At 43.5% G+C, this 20,165-nt stretch overlaps 1 protein-coding gene across 1 annotated transcript in view; it reads left to right on the top strand.

Moving 5' to 3' along the window:
• Nucleotides 1-2,335: 2,335 nt before the first annotated feature.
• LOC139666642 (ephrin type-A receptor 7-like) overlaps nt 2,336-20,165 on the top strand; it is a 75,431-nt gene continuing 57,601 nt past the window's right edge. Inside the window, exon 1 of the mRNA XM_071545934.1 lies at nt 2,336-2,399. Within this exon, the coding sequence (XP_071402035.1) occupies nt 2,336-2,399 (64 nt within the window). The remainder of the gene's footprint in view (nt 2,400-20,165) is intronic.

Raw genomic sequence — 20,165 nt, 5'->3', positions numbered from 1 at the left:
CAGTGGTACGTATAGTAACACAACAAGTATCTTGAGGAAATACTAATGAGGACTCTTCATACACACAGTGGGACGCACGCACACGCGCTCCAACGCATGCCCAAATGCAAGCCAACCAAGCAGAACAAATATTTTGGTACACAGAGTGGCATAGCCGTGCGGCCTGGCAAAGCTAATGCATTAAATTAAATTAGCAACTCCAGTTAACAACTCATTACGTAGCAACAGCAGTTATGGAATTTATTCATCCAATGAAAGAACAATGAGATCTTTGAAAACAATGTCAATTGTTAAAAGCCGTTTAATTATCTGTAAGGGATGTTTATTTTTTTAGTTTTTTTTTTCTTTTGGTCTCCTCTGTGGGTGTTTTTCAAGTGTTTCGACTGTAATCAGAATGTGTCGCCTGTAATCAGGCCACGTCAGTAGCGTTGTCTAAAGTAATTTGGCGTAACATGTTCTAGCAGCAACGCCGCTCATGCTAATTGTTTGTGTTTGTTGCCGGTTCCATTTTACGGCCACAACTGTGATAAGAAATCCTCGAGCTGGAGGGGAAAATTCCTAATAGGCCTGGACCGTTTAAATTCTCCCATGTCAGTCCCCTCCTTCACTCCCTCCGCCGGCGGCCTGTGGCTGCTCGTATCAAATTCAATACCCTGGTGCTGGCGTACAAGGCTGCAAAGGAATCGTCAGCCCCGTGCCTCCAGGCCTCTGGTCCAGCTCTACACACCATGCAGCCTGTGATCTGTGTCCTGCCACAGCCGGCCGCTTGGCTGTCTCTTCCCTGCGTCGACCTGGTCATCGCTCCAACCTAGGGCTGCAACTAACGATTAATCTGTCGATTATTTTCTTGATTAATCGATTAGTTTTTTGGTCTATAAAATGTCAGAAAATGGTGAAAAATGTCGATCAGTGTTTCCCAAAGCCAAAGATGACATCCTCAAATGTCTTGTTTTGTCCACAACCCAAACATCAGTTTACTGTCATAGAGGAGTAAAGAAACCAGAAAAAATTCACATTTAAGAAGCTGGAATCAGAGAATTTTGACTTATTTTTCTTAAAAAATTACCGATTAATCGATTATCAAAATAGTTGCCGATTAATTTAATAGTTGACAACTAATCGATTAATCGATTAATCGTTGCAGCTCTACTCCACCCTTCATCGTCTCCACTCTTCTCCCTCCCGCGTTCCCAATGGTAGAATGACCTTCCTTCCCCCTCCGACCAGAACAGTAGAGCCATTCTCGGTCTTCTGCGGTGGGTTGAAAACTCGTCTTTTCAAGAAGGACCTCACATCGCTTTCTCCCCACTTAATAATATTCCTTCCTCTTGTGCTCACTCTAATTGCTCTAAAAGAAAATCCCTTCTACCTCTGTCCTTAGCTCTCATTTTATTTCTTTTATGAGCGCTTCTCTCTCGCATAATCATTCTACAGCCACAGGAGTATTGTGAAGGTCCCTGACACTTGCACTCCACCACTGGTTGCTTGTAATTTTGGTGATCAAGGAATTTAAGTTTAGTGTGCTGTTGAATTCATTCCAAGTCAGCGGTCATTGCCGTGTTATTTCTGCACTGCACTTCTCACAGATCAGGATCACGTCCAGTACTGTGACGTCTTTTTCCTCGGATTTTCTGTTGATGACTTTTCTTTGTCTGCATGGTGGCTCTCGCTGCTAATGCAAACTGCAGCATTGGCACCACTGTTGCTGCTGCAGTTGGAAACATAAAACACATCACTTTTTTTTAAATTTTTTGCTGGGAAAGACCTACTCAACACCAGATGGTGGAGAACAGCTCATGTAAAAGCTTTCGTGAACTGGGTATGAGTTGAATACTGTAACTGAATGTCAATTTGGCAATATAGAGTAGCAAAATTGACAGTTATTTATATGAAAATGTGACAAATTGTTACTCTAATGTACTGTTGCAAGTGACATGATGGTCCCAAATTGGATCTAGGGAGAAAGTGGGTGGGATGTGGACAGTAGTCGGGGCGGCCAGACAGGTTTCAAATACTTCAGACGTTAAAATGTCTTAGAAACTGGAAAACTGTCAAATGGGAAAGTCCTGTATCTTTTTGGGGATGCACACATACTGGAGGAATCTCTGTAGTCCACCAGACTCCCTTGTGTCTGTGTGTGTGTTTGTATGTGTGTATATATCTCAGCTGTGGTGTGACAGAGTTGACATCTGCGTCTTCTGAAGAGTTCCATGTGTGTGTTCTGCACTGAGCAGAAGTGGACTTGTGTGGCTGTGTGTGTGTGTGTGTGTGTGTGTGTGTGATGTCAGCGCTGTTTCCTGCCTTGCTCGTGTCACTTCCTCTCTAATAAACTGCCATGCCGTCTAATCTGGCCAGCTGGCCCTGTCAGAAGACACGTCTGGATGAGAAGCATGGAGATGGTGTGTGTGTGTGTGTGTGTGTGTGTGTGTGTGTTTGTGTGTGTTTTGGTGTGTTTTTTCTAGTAGGTACCAACTGATGAGAAGGGATGGGGAAAATCCTCCATATTAAGGACATTTTTAGGGCTGGGGTTACAATTGAATGCATCTGGTGGTGAGGATTAGGCATTACAACATTTATGTGTCAAGGGAATGCCTTCACAACTAAAATGAAGCAGAAAGAGACATGTATGTGTTTCCTTTCTTTATGCAAGTGAGGGATAGACAGACAGCTCTATCTGTGAGTGTGTGTGTGTGTGTGTGTGTCGGTCTGTGTGTCCCTGTGCCTGTCCTCTGACTGTGATAATAGTGACGGTTATATACCTGGTTAAAACACCTGTTTAGCAGTGTTGGCATTCTAGCTTAGAATTAGTAGTACCCATTGATTTTTTAATGAGAAACGCCATGCGATGAGCCAAAGTGCCAATATAGAAACTTTTCCTTTGTGTTCTTTGAGTTCCTTGGTGAAGATAAACATCAAAATTTCAAGCTAATACTCAAAGTGATAACACTTTAGATTAGGGAACACATATTAACTACTACCTCATATGCCCCATACTGAGCAAAGCATACTAAGAGCCCAATTCACGTGCAACAGTCAGGAACAACTTCCTGACTGCTATAAGCACTAATTAGGAGGCTATTGAGGGAAAACCCATAGTTAATGGGCTATACTTGTGGAATACAATAGTGCAGAATAAGGTACTAATAAGTGGTTTGCAATGACTAATAATGAACCAATAAACTACTAATATGCATGTTAATAAGCAACTTATTAATAGTTAATATGTGTTCCCTAATCTAAAGCGTTACCCTTGAAGTCTAGATGATTGTGTGATCCTGGCTAGTGATCAAGAGCATTGACTTCGGGTCCAACTTTTAAAATAATCAGCTGTATTCATATTTGGAACTGGCAACTCCTTTCTCATACATCACATGAGTCCGGGTCCAAGGTTTTAAAAAATTAGCTGTATTGTTTGGGAATGCAACCAACTGTTTCACCAGTCAAGTCACACATACAAGCCCAGCACTCAGACTGCTATCTTTCTTTGTGACTCCTTTTTCATGGATCATTTGTAAGTACGGGTCCAAGGTTTTAAAAATTAGTTGTTTGGCAGCTGGCAACCAACTGCGACCAATCATAGCACACTGAGGCTATTTGTGACTCAGTATGTGTAGATAATATATCAGTAAATGTTCAAGGCTTAAAAAAATAAATAAATGAAGCGGTTTTCGAACAGACTCTTTGACCAATCAGAGCACACACAGGTCATTTGTAATTTCTCCATGTGACTTGAACAGTGAGGAAATTGCCACTGACAGATTATGGTTGAGAACAATATGTTGTGTGTAAACAACAGAAAAATTGAATTAGTAAAACGGCAGATGTGTGTGTGGGTGGGTGTGGGTGGGTGCATGTGTTATGTAAATGTTCCAGCAGCTGAGGTCTTAAAGTCAGGTCCTCTTTGATGTTATGATGTTATCAAGAAATTGAAGGTTTTTCTACAGTTGCACTCATTGTGTCACCGTGAATAAGAAAGAATCAGCTAAATGCTTAAAATGTTAATTCAATTCAAATTTTATGCCATTTTTTTTTTTCTTTACCTCAATTCCAGTTCTGAGTTTTGTTAGAGTTTTATTTACATAAGTTGTTAATATATATTTTTTTGCCTTGACAGTGTGTGGCAGTTTTTTCACACACATTTTTTTCTTGCACATGCATGTGTACTTTGTGTTTTTATGCCATTGTGTGTAGAGCTGCAACGATTACTCGATTAATCGATTAGTTGTCAACTATTAAATTAATCACCAACTATTTTGATAATCGATTAATCGGTTTGAGCAATTTTTTAAGAAAAATAAGTCAAAATTCTCTGATTCTCTGATCATGAAATGTGAATATTTTCTGGTTTCTTTACTCCTCTATGACAGTAAACTGAATATCTTTGGGTTGTGGACAAAACAAGACATTTGAGGACGTCATCTTGGGCTTTGGGAAACACTGATCGACATTTTTCACCATTTCTGACATTTTATAGACCAAACAACTAATCGATTAATCGAGAAAATAATCGTCAGATTAATCGACAATGACAAAAAATCGTTAGTTGCAGCCCTAATTGTGTGCATGTGAGTGTTTATACCTGTGCGGGGCGGGGCACACAGGTGTGTGTGTGTGCGTGCGTGCGTGCGTGCGTGCGTGCGTGCATGTGTGTGACTGCATCATTCAGCTACATTTACCCCCCCCCCCCAGCATTTTGCCCGCTGCTATTTCGGCTCTTTCACTGGGACACATTCAACAACATCAATAATTGACTTCCTAAGGAGGAAGGGAGGAAGACGGAGAGAGAGGAAAGAAGACAGAAAGAGAGACAGAGTTTGTGTGTGTCAGTCTTGAGTGCCTCGTCAACTTTCCCGCAGGCTACCACACATTTCCCTCCATCTCCTTCCCTCCTCTCTCATGTCGCTGTTGTAGGTTTCACTTTGTCCTCTGAAACTCAGCAGGATGTCTTGAAAGGGCCCGTGTGTGGCTGCAACCCACCTGAATACTGCATCAAAGACTGTGTGTTTTTGTGTGTGTGTGTGTGTGTGTGTGTGTGTGTGTGCCTGTCATGTGCCCAGGAAACCACAGAATAACACTCGGTGACAAAACTGCTATCTTACACTCAGCAGGGAAGAGACAAGACCTTCATATGAAAGTTGGCGTTGTCCTTGTAGGAGGTACGCTTGCCTCTGTCTCTGCTGCTATTGCTCTGTGTGTGGAAAAAAGAAAAAGAGGGACAGAGGGAGAGAGAAAAAGGAAATAAAACGAGAGCAATAAACTCCATAAACCCTGCATACGAAACAATAAAACTGTCCGACGGCCCGCTATTCCATATGCTTACATCGCCTTTCATCCCTCTGTTCCTCCGTCCCTCAGCCCCCCCCCCCCCATCCCCCCTTCTTTCTACTCGTCCCTGTTCCATATTCCTCCTCATTCCCTTTTTCTCCCGCCCTCCCTCGCTTTCTCCTTCTGTCCCCTTCCCCTCCTCCTCATCACTATCAGCAGCTAACCTCAGCGGGGGATCCAGTCCAGACAGATTCCCTTCGGCCATGTGTGTGTGTGTGTGTGTGTGTGTGTGTGTGTGTGTGTTCATGTTCACATCTACAGTAGCTCCGAAAACTGCTGCATCCGCCTCCTTCACCGTCCCTCTTTCAGTTGTTTGTAACATTCCGCCCCCATTCGGCACACAGCTGCTTCTAATGCAACAGTTTATTATTTTGCTTTGTATATCTGCGTGGGAAGTGTGTGTGTGTGTGTGTGTGTGTTCTTGTATTTCTATACTTACTGCATGAGGACCAAATATCCTCACAAGGATAGAAAGATGAGGACAGTCCTCCAAATTAAGGACATTTTGCTGGTCTTTCTACTTCTTTTAAGGGGATTTTTAAGGGTTAGCACCTGAGTTTAGGGTTAAGGTTAGAATTAGGTTCAGGTTAAGGTTAGCTATGTAGTGGAAAGGTTTAAGGTTAAGGAATGAATGTAGTCAATGAAGGTCCTCACAAGTACAGTAAAAAGTGTGTGTGGAGAAACACGCCAAAAGTTATTAAGTAGGAGGTGGGTATGGTGGTAGATGTTGCTGTTTCTGGATGATTGTGTGTGTGTACAAGTGTATGTGTGTGTGTGTATGTGTATTTCTGTCTGTGTGTGTACATATCCAAACTTAGTGTGTGTGTGTGTGTGCGGATATTTTCATTTTCAGTTTGGACCCTAGCTACTCCTCACAGAGTTGGAGTGATCCCACTCACTCCCTGCTCTTTCCTCAGGGCACAGAGATAGAGAGAGGGATTAATGGAGAGAGTGGTGGGAGGAGAGAGAGAGAGAGTGAGAGAGAAAACATGGCAGAATGAGAGAGAGAGGGGAGATGGATGGACAGAGGTGAAAGAGCGAGATGGATGGATGGAGGAGAGTGGGCGGAGGAGGTTAGCGAAGACAGCAATGCAGATCAACAGAGGGCAAGAGGAGGAGCGGGCGAGGAGGAGGAGGTGGAGAAGACAACGAGGAGGAGGAGAGGCTGAGATCCAAATGGGAAGGTTTCTTGGCAAGCGTCCCGCCTGGCTCGCTGTACTGTAGGAACTGCCGGGAACGACCTGTCCGGCCCCGCCAGAAAGCAATCACAGTTTCTTCTCCTCTCATCACGTCTCTCTCGCTCGTCGTCTCTGTCTCTCTGCCTCACCAGTGACTTTGTTTCCTTACTGCTTTCCCACTTCTCAAGTAGTTTCAAGTACCACTCCCTCTCTCTCTCTCTCTTGATCTCTCTCCGCACCTTTCTCTCTTTCATTGCCTCTCCTCTGTATGCATTACACTTCTGTACCTGTCTCTCTGTTTTCTCTGTGTTCCTGTCTAGCTCCTCTGTATGCCTTCGGTCTTATGAGCCCACTCTCTCTCTAGCCTACTGTCTGTCTCTCTTTCTCTGTCTCTCTCTATCTCTCTTTCTGTCTATCTCTTCTCTATCACACACATATGTCTGTCTGTTGGTCTCTCTCTCTCTCTCTCTCTCTCTCTCTCTCTCTCTCTCTCTCTCTCTCTCTCTCTCTCTCTCTCTCTCTCTCTCTCTCTCTCTCTCTCTCTCTCTCTCTCTGTTCATCTATCCTCTAGTGTCTGTTTTTTGTCAGTAGTTGGCAAAAAACTACTGACTATTCATTGTCTTGTCTCTCCATCTATACAAAATGCATTTTGTCCCCTTAGTGAGATCATGACCCTTTTTATTCTTTTATCCTCCCAACGTTTTCATTTTATCTATGAGGGAATCATGACCACTACCAGGAACACAAAAAAGCCATAAAGTTGTAATTTCCCATTACAAATGAACGGGAACTACATGTCCTAAAACCCCCAAATCCTGAAAAACACCTGAAAAAAACACGTCCTTAATGAATGCAAAGGTGATGGCTGTGAAGCTGTTCTCCCTTGGCACCTCCTCCCTCCTGTCCACTTCTATTCTCCAGTTATTTGCCTGTGCAGAATCGAGAGCTGTAGTTTGCCCGGGTTGACCCTGTGTGTGAGGACAACTGTCTGAAGTGCCAAAGGCAGGAAACATAACAAGGAGAAAGCACAGCAGAGGGCAGGGAGCAGGACTCTGTATGTATGTATGTATGTATGTGTGTGTGTGTGTGTGTGTGTGTGTGTGAGACAGAGAGAGAAGGAGAAAGGGAGAGAGAACAGGCGATAGGGACAGAATAAGTGTGTGACAGAGGTGGAGAAAGGGATGGAGAACGTGTGTGTTTGTGTGGGTGTATGACAGCAAGAGATGGAGAGAAACGGTGTGTGTGTGTGTGTGTGTGTGTGTGTTATTTCTAAATAAGCTCAGTCAACCATACTGAGACCTCTGCTGCGCATAGCCAGGACCTCAGGACTTTTTAATGCATTCCTTCCCAGAGAGGGCTCGACTTTGGACCGATACTCGCAACAGGGAACAGCGGTTTGGGAAGTACAGCCTACGGGTGATTTTTTTTTTCTCGACGGCTTGTGTTGGTGAAATGTTGGGAAAGACATCCATATGTTTATCTACTAAGTGGGCGGGAGGAAAATTCAGAAACGAGAGTAACCTGGCGCACTTCAAAGAAACCGTTCCCTAAACCGAAAGCACACTGTGTACAATGCAGACAAAACAGATCAACGAAGCTATTGTGCAATTTCAAAAACTCCTCAATCTGAAAAAGAATAATGTGTTCTCCTTTTTTGTTGAGCTGTTTATTTTTTCTTTTTTAAGTGAAAGCCTAATGTTTACCCGGATGCATTCTCGCCACAGCACAGAAACACTGGATAATGAGGCTCTATGCTGCATTTATAATTCAATTTCTTTGTACACAGCACTGAAATATCCCGAAGTAAATCATCAGGAAGTTGTGAACTCTGGGCAAGGCTGGTGTGTTGGATCGATACTGCATACAGTTTTGGCTGTATGGAGAACATGGACTTGAACTGTATAGTTATCACTGTATTCCTTCCTGACTGCAATGCCCCCACAGTGAAGCTCAGTTAAAAATACAGTTATAGTGAGGGTTATATTGAACCCCTCTGCTTCCACACACACTCTACACACACACTCGCTCACTCACAGTCCACTTCGCCTTGCCTCCCAGCAATAGAGTGCTCCCAGTGAAGAAGGTGTCAGCCAACAGGAAAGCAGGGATTGAGGGAGTGAAAAGAAAGCGGAACAGAAGCGAAGGGAGAGATGGGGCTACAGCGCTTCGGGGGAAGGACAAATCGATACACTCGCGCACATAACACTCCCACGCAGCAGCTAAATAATGCTGCTAGTTTGTCTTGCCTTCTCTTTCCGTGACCTCTGTGATCTTTACACATTGTGTGAAATAGTTTATTCTTGTTTTGTGAAATTACATTGTTTAAAACAGTACGGATATTTTTTCTGTAAATAGCTGTTTTGCTTGGCTTTCTGGCTACTGATAAGCCTTTTCTGAGATTCCCGACCAGCCTTCCATACAGCCACTTTACAGAATAACTCATTTTCTATTCCCTTTGCCTCCAAAGCCACTGTTGTTTTTCCTCAAAATTGTCACTTTCAATCTGTTCAGTGCGTGAGCAGTTTGCTTGGAGTGACAGATCTGCGGTCACAATATGACTGAACAGTTTTTGGTGATTAACACTCCAGCATGTCAAGGTTAAGGGTGTGGACAGCCAGTCTGCTTTTCGGCGCACTCTAGCCCATCTCCTCTATAAAGAGCCGATTACAGCATGCAGGGCGCTCGCCAAACTGCCACAGGGACACTGCAGCATCTTGTGAGAGTTATCACTTCTGCCAGTTCCCTTAATGACTTTCAAAAGCAGTATAATTTCATTTTATCATCGATTCATTACATGCATTCATTAGTGGCACCACAGCACGTACCATGTTGACCTGAGTATGGTTGTAACAGAGCCACAGATGTGACAGGAGTTTAACCATTGCAGTGACAAACACTTCAGCTCCTGTCCTGCCCGATGGCTGTTGCTAAGTAACTTGACTGTTTGCCAGTGGTTTTTAGATTGTTGGCCTTTTCAGCAGAGGCAATGGCAGCTGCCCTTTATCAGTGGCTCATCTGGTTTAGGACAGTTTAAAGGATCTGTCTGTTTAAAACCTTTTATTACAACAGGTAATGAGTTAATAAGTTATATTTGGTGTTAATTTCTAGGATGCTCCATGCACAAATCCAAGCAAATGTGGTCAAGATTTGGCACAAAGATCCTGCACCCTACATACAGGAAATACTACATACTACCCCACCCACCTCCACACTACATACAGGACAGAAGAAGTATCCTCCCAGTCAGTTTCCCCTGTATGTATTTTACCATTGTGGCTTGCCATGGTAAGATCATTACCTGCCATCCTAAAAATATGTGCAAAACAAATTTATTTTTACTCTAAATTGTCTCTTAAACTAAAGAGGCAGGCAAGATACAACCGCAGCACAGTAAACACCACAGGCAGTGTGTTTCCTCATCTGCTCAGATTCACCTCAGCTCCTCAGTCAGACTGAGCATCTGAGGAGCAACGACACAAGAGGCAGACTGAAGCCGACGTTAGCTTGCGATCTATATCTAGTCTCTAAAACTAAAGTCAAGATGATGAATAATATGAAATGTAACAAGGGGAAATCGCTTGGCTAGAGCTATGGAAGCTGATATTGTATTAACAGTCAAAAAGAGATTTCTCTTGCAGCAACAAATCTATAACTTTACTTTAGCTGTCAGTTGTGTTTTGGTTTATATTTATTTTTCACAGATAAGTCGGCTTAATCTTAAATGTATTCTGAATCAGATGTTTTCTAGCAGTCATTTCCTGACTTAACACTGGTTTTAAGGTCAAATCCACCACAGTTAGAAAGAAAATATAGGAGAAACACTGTTCACAATTATGATACATTCATGTAACAGTCACAAGACATGATAAGCAACATGACCAACACAGTAGACAGCATCTGTAGATAATGGAACAAGGCTGAGGCGATGGAGGGAAGCTTCACCCACTCCAAGCTAAGCAGCAGCAGCAGCAGCAGTGTGAATGTGCAGCAGGGATGAGCATGAAACCGGTCGGCTTAAATAGACCGCCTATTGTCAGTGTTTGATTGTAACTGGTGCTGATAGCCACTGTGGCGCAAATGTCTGCCTGTTCTGCCCAAATTACAGCAAGCTCCATTGTGTGGCTTTGTAGTCAGTAAATTTAAACCAAGGCCAGTGCTAAGTTATGAGGCCAGTGCTAAATTATTTCTCTGGCTGGCTGTTTGTAAGCAGTCTATGTCTGACTAGTCTGATTTACAAGCAAGATTGTGTAATATCCAGTAGGATAGTAGTGCAGCAAGTAAGCTGCATTTTTATACTGAAGGTCTGCCAACATCCTTTTAAATGCTTCACACTCTATTCAATACATGAACAGATACTGTAGTCTAGACATGGCCTAGACTAAGTACAAATTTTAGGATCATCCACTGTGTTGCACCCTCTTTTTCACACTCCAGGTCTTGTGTTGAGGCTCATGAATTCCTCTTTAATCTTCCTCTTCTGCTTCATCTATATCTCCCCTTCATGTTTGTGCTTTTGATATGTGAAGTCAATAAAGATTTGACCTGGATTCACCTTGTCAGTGTATTCAGTGGAGAGAGCAGGTGTTCACACAGTGTATATTTATTGCATGCTACAACGTGACCTGTGCAATTTTGGGGGGAGCTTTTTTTCCAAAGCACCTTTGATTATTTTTAGCCTCACCTCCGCCTCAAACGAGACTGGGGTTTGGAGAAATTTAAGTTCAAACCAGTCAAATTTCACTTGGGCAGAGCTTGGCACTGGTACACACTTGTTTACTGTCATAGGAACAACAAGGAAATTGCTATGTTAGCTAGCTAGTGTTAGCTAGTGTGTATATAAACTTAAATTTACATGGCAAAGCAGGTAGCATTGTTGCTAAGCTAACAATGGAAACATGTTCTCTCTGGGCATAAAAACAAACCAGAAGTGCCGTTTCCAGGGCCTTGTGCGAGAATCCTGTTTCAAACTCAGAGCCATCACTACCACCTCTGGCTCAGCAAGGTCTCTTTATCCCACGTTTCATGATGAGAATTTCTCCAGACCTCCGTTGTTTGAGCCGGAGCTGTGGCTTGGCGAGATTCTGGAACCCCTAACCCTGGCAGTGTTGGTGTCATGCCCTAATACTTGAGCTTTATTGGGCTATAAACACATCCGCATTTCTGTGGGTATCCAAAATGGGTCAGAGGGCTATTTCTGAGACTGGTTCTCCCACATTATAAAAGCACATAAAAGAACATAAAAGCACTAGTATGTCTTAATGAGCCAAGTGCTCTAGAGATGGACTTATATCAACAGGTGTCCCTGGCTTTAGATCTCCTGCTCTTCATCTGACATGCTTCTCACTCAATCCATGACAACTGTCTTCAAGTCTGTCCAGTCCAGTCTGTACAGAGTTATAACTTAGCTTTTAGTGACCATTTTTAAGTTAAACTGTAAATAGCACAGTGCAGTTTGTCTTCAACCACTTTTTTCTCTATTTCTCCTGCCTGTTTCCATCTACATTTCCTGGGACTCACCACGGTATTCGGCCAGTGTATTAAACAACGGTTGCTGACATCACTAAGTGAAGCAGTAAATAGCACAGTAAAGTGGGTCTCCGTGTGTCTGTTTTGTCTGCATGTGCAGCCTGATTCTTTTTAGTTCCTCTCTGTCCAGTCTGAACAGTCAGTTTCAGGCAGTAAGGCCTCTATTAAGCACAGATGGTCAGTGTCACTCCACTCTGCTCTGTGAATATAACTCGCTCTGTCTGAAGCACTTTGCCTGCCTGAGACACACACATACACACACGCACACATAAGCAGACACACAACCACACACTCACAGAAGGAAATAAGCGAACAAATACACACGCACCAATGCACGCACACAGAAATGCACACATACGGCGAAGTGCTTCTTGAGTCACTTTGCTGGATGACTCACCGTCTGATTCAGTCTCTCTCCACATGCTAGAGCGTCTGGACTATAATTCCTTGCTAAGACCTTAGTAGAGTATTTCAAAGAATGTTCATGTGTTTGTGCGTGTGTGTGTGTGTGTGTGTGTGTGTGCATGCGTGTTTGTGTTCGCACATGCCAGGAGGAAGATTGCACTCAGAGTATGGTGAAAAGCACATCCAAGCAGCCACAAGCACACAGTCATTCATGGAATCATACTTTAGATGGCAGTACTCAGTTAGCTTGGTCAGAAAATGGGTGAGAAGCAGCGAGGGAATGGAGAGAGAAGATGCAAAAGAGTGTTTTTGGTTTAAATACTGATGGGAAAAAAGAAAGTGAATTAGGTGTACCAAAACTAATAGCTGAATGAGAGGAGGGAACGGAGGAAACAGGAGGAAAGAGAGAGGGACAGAACAGACACAAAGCAAAGATTTTACTTCTTGAAAGTCTCTCTTCCTCTTCTCCTCTCCTCGTACGTCTTCTCTCCCTCTCTTTCACTTCCCCCCCTTCCCTTCATTCCTTATTTTCCCTTTCTCTTAATTGCTTGACTTCTCCCCCCTGACTCCTCGTGACGCCATCTTGCATGTCTTAATTAAACGGCTGCTTAGACGGAAGAAGACAGTGAGAGAACGAGGGATGGAGGGGGGAGGGGGGGGGGGGGGGATTAATGAAAGAAGAGTTAATTACACAACAAGGTCAGGGCCGCTTTACCTTCACAGCTTAATTGCGGCCCCTGATTGTGTTCCAAGGCCTCATTTTTAATTCAAACAGCAGGCAGACTAAACCACGTTAATTGTCCCTGTGTGTGTGTGTGTGTGTGTGTGTGTGTGTGTGTGTGTGTGTGTGTGTATGTATGTTTGTGTGTATGTTTGGATAATGAGTGTGTGTGTGTGTGTTCTTATTAGGATGAGCATGAGCTCACCTTTGACGGGGGCGATTCCAGACTGACAGAATGGGTTACACTGTGCGATTGATCTGTGTGAAGTTTGAGGAATTTATTCCCGCAAATGTGTGTGTGTGTGTGTGTGTGTGTGTGTGTGTGTGTGTGTGCGCGCGCCCTTGATCTTGGTATACATTTATCTTTGTAGAAGGAATCTTAATTTGTGACTTTGTATCTTTCTTTTAATTTTCAGTGTACCATATTTTCCACACTCGTATACAGTATGTACACAGCACATACTTAGTGTGTGTTGTCTGTGTTTGTGTCATCATTATGTATGGAACTGAGTGTGTGTGTGTGTGTGTGTGTGTGTGTGTGTGTATTTTGATCTGTAAAGCGGAGCTCACCCATTAAACCCAGTGAGGGGGGATGTTGGAGGATGAACCCAACTCATCCATCTCTCTGATAGACCAACCGTCCCTCATCACACAGGGTCACATACACACACACACACACACACACACACACACACACACACACACACACACACACACACACACACACACACACAGACACATACAAACACACACACATGTTGTCCAAAAACATTTTAACTGCCGTATGCTCTGACCGTGACTCGCCCCCCCATGAAAACACTTAATCAGCCTTATGGTCCAAGTGACCCCCCACTACTCCCTCCATCCATCTCTGCAGCCGTTCAGCTTTTTAATAACTTTGGATCAGGGACGCTGGATCTCAAACATCTCACAGATCGAGTGCTGTGAGGGATTAGGTTTGCCTTTGATACCATGAGATGGTCAGTTGAGCTTGATGTAGCCATCATAGAAGTGCCACTTGTTTTCTGCAGTGGTGTTTTATAGCAGGGGAGATGCAGGGTGGTAAAATGACTAGCATCAAGAGCGCTGCTGATCAAACATTAGTTTTGACTCTCAGATTGGATTGAATGAGATGCATCACAGCAGGGGGACCTACATTATTCATTGCGCCGAGATCAAGATATTTCCTCGAAGTGTTTTAGTACAAGAGGCACATCTATGCCATTTGAGGCTGGTTTTTGAGAAATCCATCCCAGATCAAGTCAAAAGCTTGTTAAACATGGGCTGAAATTTCATATGCAGGAAAAGGGAAATGATGATTTCCAGTTCTCCCTGTAGACCACACACACTGGGATTTGACCTTATGACCCTGGGTCACACACACAGGTCAAACGCCAAATGAGGGTCAGTCAGGTCAAGGAGTGAGGCTTAGGAGATTTTATTTCTCTGTGTGTGAGAGAGAGAAACAGGCCAACAGATCGACAGAGCAGAGCGAGAGAAGAGACGGGAACAGTGGTGAGTCTTGGAAGCTGGCAGAGTGAAGCAGATAATGCATAACCAGATGGTAGATCCCCTATAATAGACTCTTTGTCAGGAGGTTAATATTGGCCACTGCAGACTAGAATACACACCTCTGATCCAGTTGCTACAGGCACACACATCAAGCACTAATATGTTGTAAAGATGCACACAGGCACAGGCACACTCATGCCAATAATTAAACTTCAACACATGAGCACATGAACACGCACAGATACACAACTTCTCTATCCTTGTCCACTCTAAATGACTTTAATGCATGTTTCTTCCAGGGTGGAGGAGTTGATCTGATTACCTTTGACCTCCTCCTCATTTGACAATTCGACAAGATACTGGATTAATACTCTACGCTTATTCCGTCTATTCTTCTCTCCTCCCCTGTACTTCAGGATATGCAGCTCATCCATCTATTCTCATGGGAATCAATTTTATCAGCCCCTTTCGTCTATATCTGGGTCACAGACTTAATGAAAATGGCTGATTCGGATGAGGCAAATGAAACTGGGGTATCATTAGTAGGCGAGCCTCATTCAAGTTCACATCCCAAATTTGAATAGCCGATTCAAAGGAATCAGATGAAATTGGCGTGTCACAACAGACTGCAGGCTGAAGTTTATGCTCATTAATTTCCATAACCAGGCCATATTCAACAAACACACACACAGATGAGGGGTCTGCTCTGAAAGAAAACAAAACTCCCCTCTTTTCTCTCCCCTTTGCCTCCCCTAATGTCCTCACCATTGTGTGTGTGTGTGTGTGAATAGATTCCATTTGCATGTATTATTGAATGTTTAGGGAATGTAAGATCCATGGATGCGTGTCACGGTACATTATGGTCCGGATCAACTGCAGCAAGCTATTTGTCAGGATTTCCAGTTGTTTTCTTCCTCTGAGGATTCTATACTGTTTATTTCAATCCCCAACAACACACACACACACACACACACACACACACAGATAATCACAGTACCTTCATACATACTCTCTTCATGACTCGGTGCTTGTTATGTAAAGCTCTAGGCATAGACTCAGGCTAGCTACATCTTTGTACATAACAAATGAGACAAGTGAAGAATGATATTACATGTCACTATCGCAAATGGGGAGAGATGTGAGTGGCGCTTTAAATAGGCTAGTGTGTATAACCTTCACCAGCGCTGCAAATCAATATTACCTCTTTTAACACAAGCCATCTTCCATCTCAGTTTGAAGTAGGATTTGTATTTTAGCGAACATATGACAGGCAGGAGAGAAGGTACACACACACACACACACACACACACACACACACCAGCATGACTGCTGAAATGGAGCGAATCATATTGGATCTCATTTTGCAAGCGCGCGACCTGAAATTGCCTGACATTCACATGCAAACATGTTCGCTGACTCGCGGCTGATGTGGTTACCATGCAAATGACTGGGATGCTCCCTGGTATTGCTCAAAAGCACACATGCATAAACACACACACACACACACACACAAACACATTACTCCAACACTGACAATCACATACTTTTTATGCACGTGCAAACTCTCACTCACACACACACACACACACACACTGAACCCATCTTCCTTGCTGCAAGCTGTTTCCATATAGAGGTGTGTGTGAGCGCAGTAAGGAGCGCTACCTGTGGGACTGTCCATCTGCTTGTGATGGTGGCAGAGATGATGATGATAATGGGTATCAGTGGGATGTGAAGGCTCAGGGCCTGCAGGCCACCTTTAACGCTCGACCGATTGGCGTTATCCTAATATACACACACACACACACACACACACACACACACACACACACACACACACACACTCACACACAAACACACAGGCTGCTCCGGGTAACTTTTTTTTTTTTTTACAGTATTTTACTCTCCATCCTCTCTCTGTGTCTCTCTCTTTTCTCTTGCTCTTTCTCCATTCGCATCTCTGTCTCCTTTTTGTCTATCAGCCATTCACAACTTGAGGAATAATTTCTTGTGTCAGTCCACTTAGCAGTGTGATGATGGATACTGATCTGCTGATTGTACTGCTTTTGTATTCTAGGTCTGTTTGTGTGTGTACATTAGTATGTAGAGGCATGTGGATCAGCTTGTGTGTGTATGTGTTTGTATATGGCTGCCTGAAACGTGAGTGTGTGTGTGTGTGTGTTTGTACGCATTTACTATGTACTTGGGTGTACTTGCTATATGTGCACACACATACCCGTGTGTTTGCTAGTGCGTGGTTGCGTGCGTGTGCTGTGGTGTTGGAACAGACGTGGACATAAAATAAACGGCTTTGTGGTTGAACTAAATGGAAACCATCCATCACACAGACAGGAACAGGAAACAAAAAAGGCCAGACATTACACACACTCACACACACTGACCACTGGCCAAGGTTGGGGATTTCAGAATTAGGGTGTGAGGCTTGAGGCCAGAGTTGATGATGTCACACTGAGAACATGATTGCTTTAAGTCAGGGTTGATGATGTTACAATTAGGTCATTAGGCTTTAGGCCAAGGTTGATAAAAAAATAAATAAATAAATAAATCCATATATCTAGTTTTAAGTCTGCTACCATTAGTTACTAAGTAAAAGTGTTTTTGGTCTATGAAACATGCATTTAATGAAAATGGAGAATGGAGCAATGGGTGAGAGGTGACAGAACTCAAAACAATGTGTGTCCTTATTGTAACGTATTTTGGATAAGAGCATCAGCTAAATGCCTGAAATGTAAATTAAATGTGTGTGTGTATGTGCGCGTCCGTGAGATGAGGAGGAGGTAATATCCTGAAATTGAAGCCCTTGTTCCTCCTTCCAGTCTTGGGTTCCACTGCTCTACTCTGATAAACCCTGACAAAATGATAGCTTGCGCAAAAGGAGGGAGAGAGACAGTAATGGACAAAAAAGGGAGGGAGGGTAGCAGAGTGCAAACACGATGGAGGGAGGGACGAGGGGAGGGACGAGGGGAGGGACGAGGGGAGGGACGGGGGGGTGGGGGGGTATAGGCTGCGGTGGGCAGGGAGCAGAACTGATAACAGTCGAGAGCTATTTTGAGAAGATGAGATGTGAGAGAGGTGAACGTCAGAGTGACACGGGTATTAGAGTGGAGGGTGGAAACACAGGGACAGAGGAAGAAAATGCCTTGCCTTGTCAGTCCCTGACTGACTTCTGTGTGTGTGTGTGTGTGGGTGTGTGTGTGTGCATGCGTATGTGAAATGTTTTTCAAATGCCAGTGCCTAGTGAATCAGTAGTGGTCATAAATGCACATATGCATCTCCTGTCCATCAGTTTTGTTGGAATATTGTTTGTGTGCATTCGATTTTTTTTTTACTACTGTGCTGATCTTGTCTGTGCGATTTTCTGTTTCGATTTCCTTCATCCTCACCTTTAGAGTCTTTGTGTGTGTGTGTGTGTTTTTGTGTGCGTGTGTGTGTGTGTGCGTCTTTCGGTGTATTTCAATCTGGCTGTCTGAGTGTGAGCGTGTTTGTACTTGATCCTCTCCTATCTTAGGCGTATTTGTGTGTGTTTCTGTTTGTCTGTCTCTTTGCCCGGTTGCCTGTCTGTTCCTTATCTCATCCTGTCCTGATGTGTGTGTGTGTGTGTGTGTGTGTGTGGCTCTGTGTCTGTGATGCTGACAGTACAGGCCTGGCGCTTTAGCAAAACCAGGTCTATGATGTAACCTAAGGCCTCTCTGTTGTCGCGTCCTCTTTGTGATGTAACCACTGTGCTATTGTTAAACATTTTTTGTGTAAGTGTATGTCTGTGTGAGAGAGCCAGTGAATGAATATGTGGGTGTGTGCATTCATGCAAGTGTGTGTAATTGTGTCTGTGTGCATGTGTTGGTGTGTTTTGTGTGTGTGTGTGTGTTTGTTGGCAGATTTAGACATATTTCCATGTGCAGCTCGTACACAGTGCCGTTGACGCTAATACCCCCGGCGGCGTTGTTCGCTAGTTATCCTCCTGTGTTCTCTGTGCGATGTCAGTCTGTGGTAACCAGGGCAGAACGGAGAATAAAATAATAAGGCGAAGCACTGACCTAAATGGCACAGCGCAGAGCTATCACTCTGATTGCACTGTAAGGCAGCAGTCAGTCAGTGGGTGGACTTAGAGTGGGTCTTTACTGTGAGCTAATAACAGGGATTTGTGCTGTAATTCGACGTTACATCACATCTTTAAATTGCCTAGAGCCACGGCGGGTTATGACACCGGGTCGTGTGGCGTCAGGGAAAATTGGTGTTGTCGCAAGAAAAGCAGACAGTGAGAAGTGTAGCAGAATTACTTTTGCATCAGTCACTGTGATACCTGAGTTCCCAAGTCTGATTACTCAATACGTGATACTTCACTTGTCATTGCACTACTATGTTCTCTTAAGACATTGTTTTGTTTTTATTGTCTGTGCTATTCTCATTTTTGTGTGCCAGGTTCAATTGAAATGAAATTTAATGGTGGAAATAGTAGAATAGTATACAGAATATAGTTTGATTTGTACAATCTTCTAAAAAGTGCTGTGTTTTGTGTCTATATCGCCTTAGTCAAAGAAAATATAACGACCTTGCAGTTTATTAACTTCTTTCATTTAAGTATTTGCTTCTCAGAGAAAATTGTGTCATTAAAGCAACAGAGTTTACTGAGCGTTCCTTCAGTTGTTTAGAGTGAGACAACTCTCTGAAGGTTTCTTAATCTCTAGACCTCTGCTCTTAATCCTTTTTTTGAGAAGTGGCTGAAGAGCACCTTAATTTGTAGAGAAGAATGAACACTTTTGTTGACACTGAGAACTGGCATGAAAGTAGTGTGGCAAATAGAGAGTAAGAAAAAAAAAAAAAAGAGTCTGTGTAAAACCTAATTTCTGCTAAAGCACTGGCCTTTATGGCTTTTACCTCTTGTTTTGGTCCAGTTTGGACCTTAACGTTTGCTTCATCCTAAGTGCCATTATTTACTAAAATACTGGATTCAGTTGGGCGACTGATTTTGATCCAATTTGGTCTGGTTTCAGTAAATCTAATCCAGACTGATCCAGGCACCATATTCTCCCTCATTATGCCATGCTGTCATAATCTGACTCAACCTGAAATACTTTAAAACGTACCCATCAATCATTTCCCTCCATCCCGCCTACCTGTCTGACCTGGAAGACCTGTGTGTGTGTGTGTGTGTGTGTGTGTAAATGAGACCTTTAAAAGCAGCCCTCTCCATGTTTGATGCTAATGAGAATTAATTCGGTGGATGCTAGAGCTGCCTACCAGCTTGATGAATTAGCATCAGAATCAGCATCAGCCACACAGAGGCACTGATCTGAATTAGAGCTCTCTGAATTATTGATTTTCACCTGCTGGAATCGCATCCTATCTCCCTCCTATATCTGTCAACCCCCCACCCCCCTCCCCTGTTTTCTCTGCCCCCACCCCCCCCTCTGCTTATCACTCGTTCCTTCCACACCCCATACTCCCTCCAAAACAAATGTAACCCTGACATTTCAAACCGA

This window comes from Centroberyx affinis, unplaced genomic scaffold (assembly GCF_046629955.1).
Source record: "Centroberyx affinis isolate AG114_WGS23_722 - 3 ecotype Tasmania unplaced genomic scaffold, CSIRO-AGI_Caff_v1 ptg000261l_1, whole genome shotgun sequence".
In the NCBI taxonomy this organism is placed as follows: domain Eukaryota; kingdom Metazoa; phylum Chordata; class Actinopteri; order Beryciformes; family Berycidae; genus Centroberyx; species Centroberyx affinis.
The sequence above is the reverse complement of the archived record's forward strand: the minus strand, read 5'-3'. Positions and strand labels throughout refer to the sequence as shown.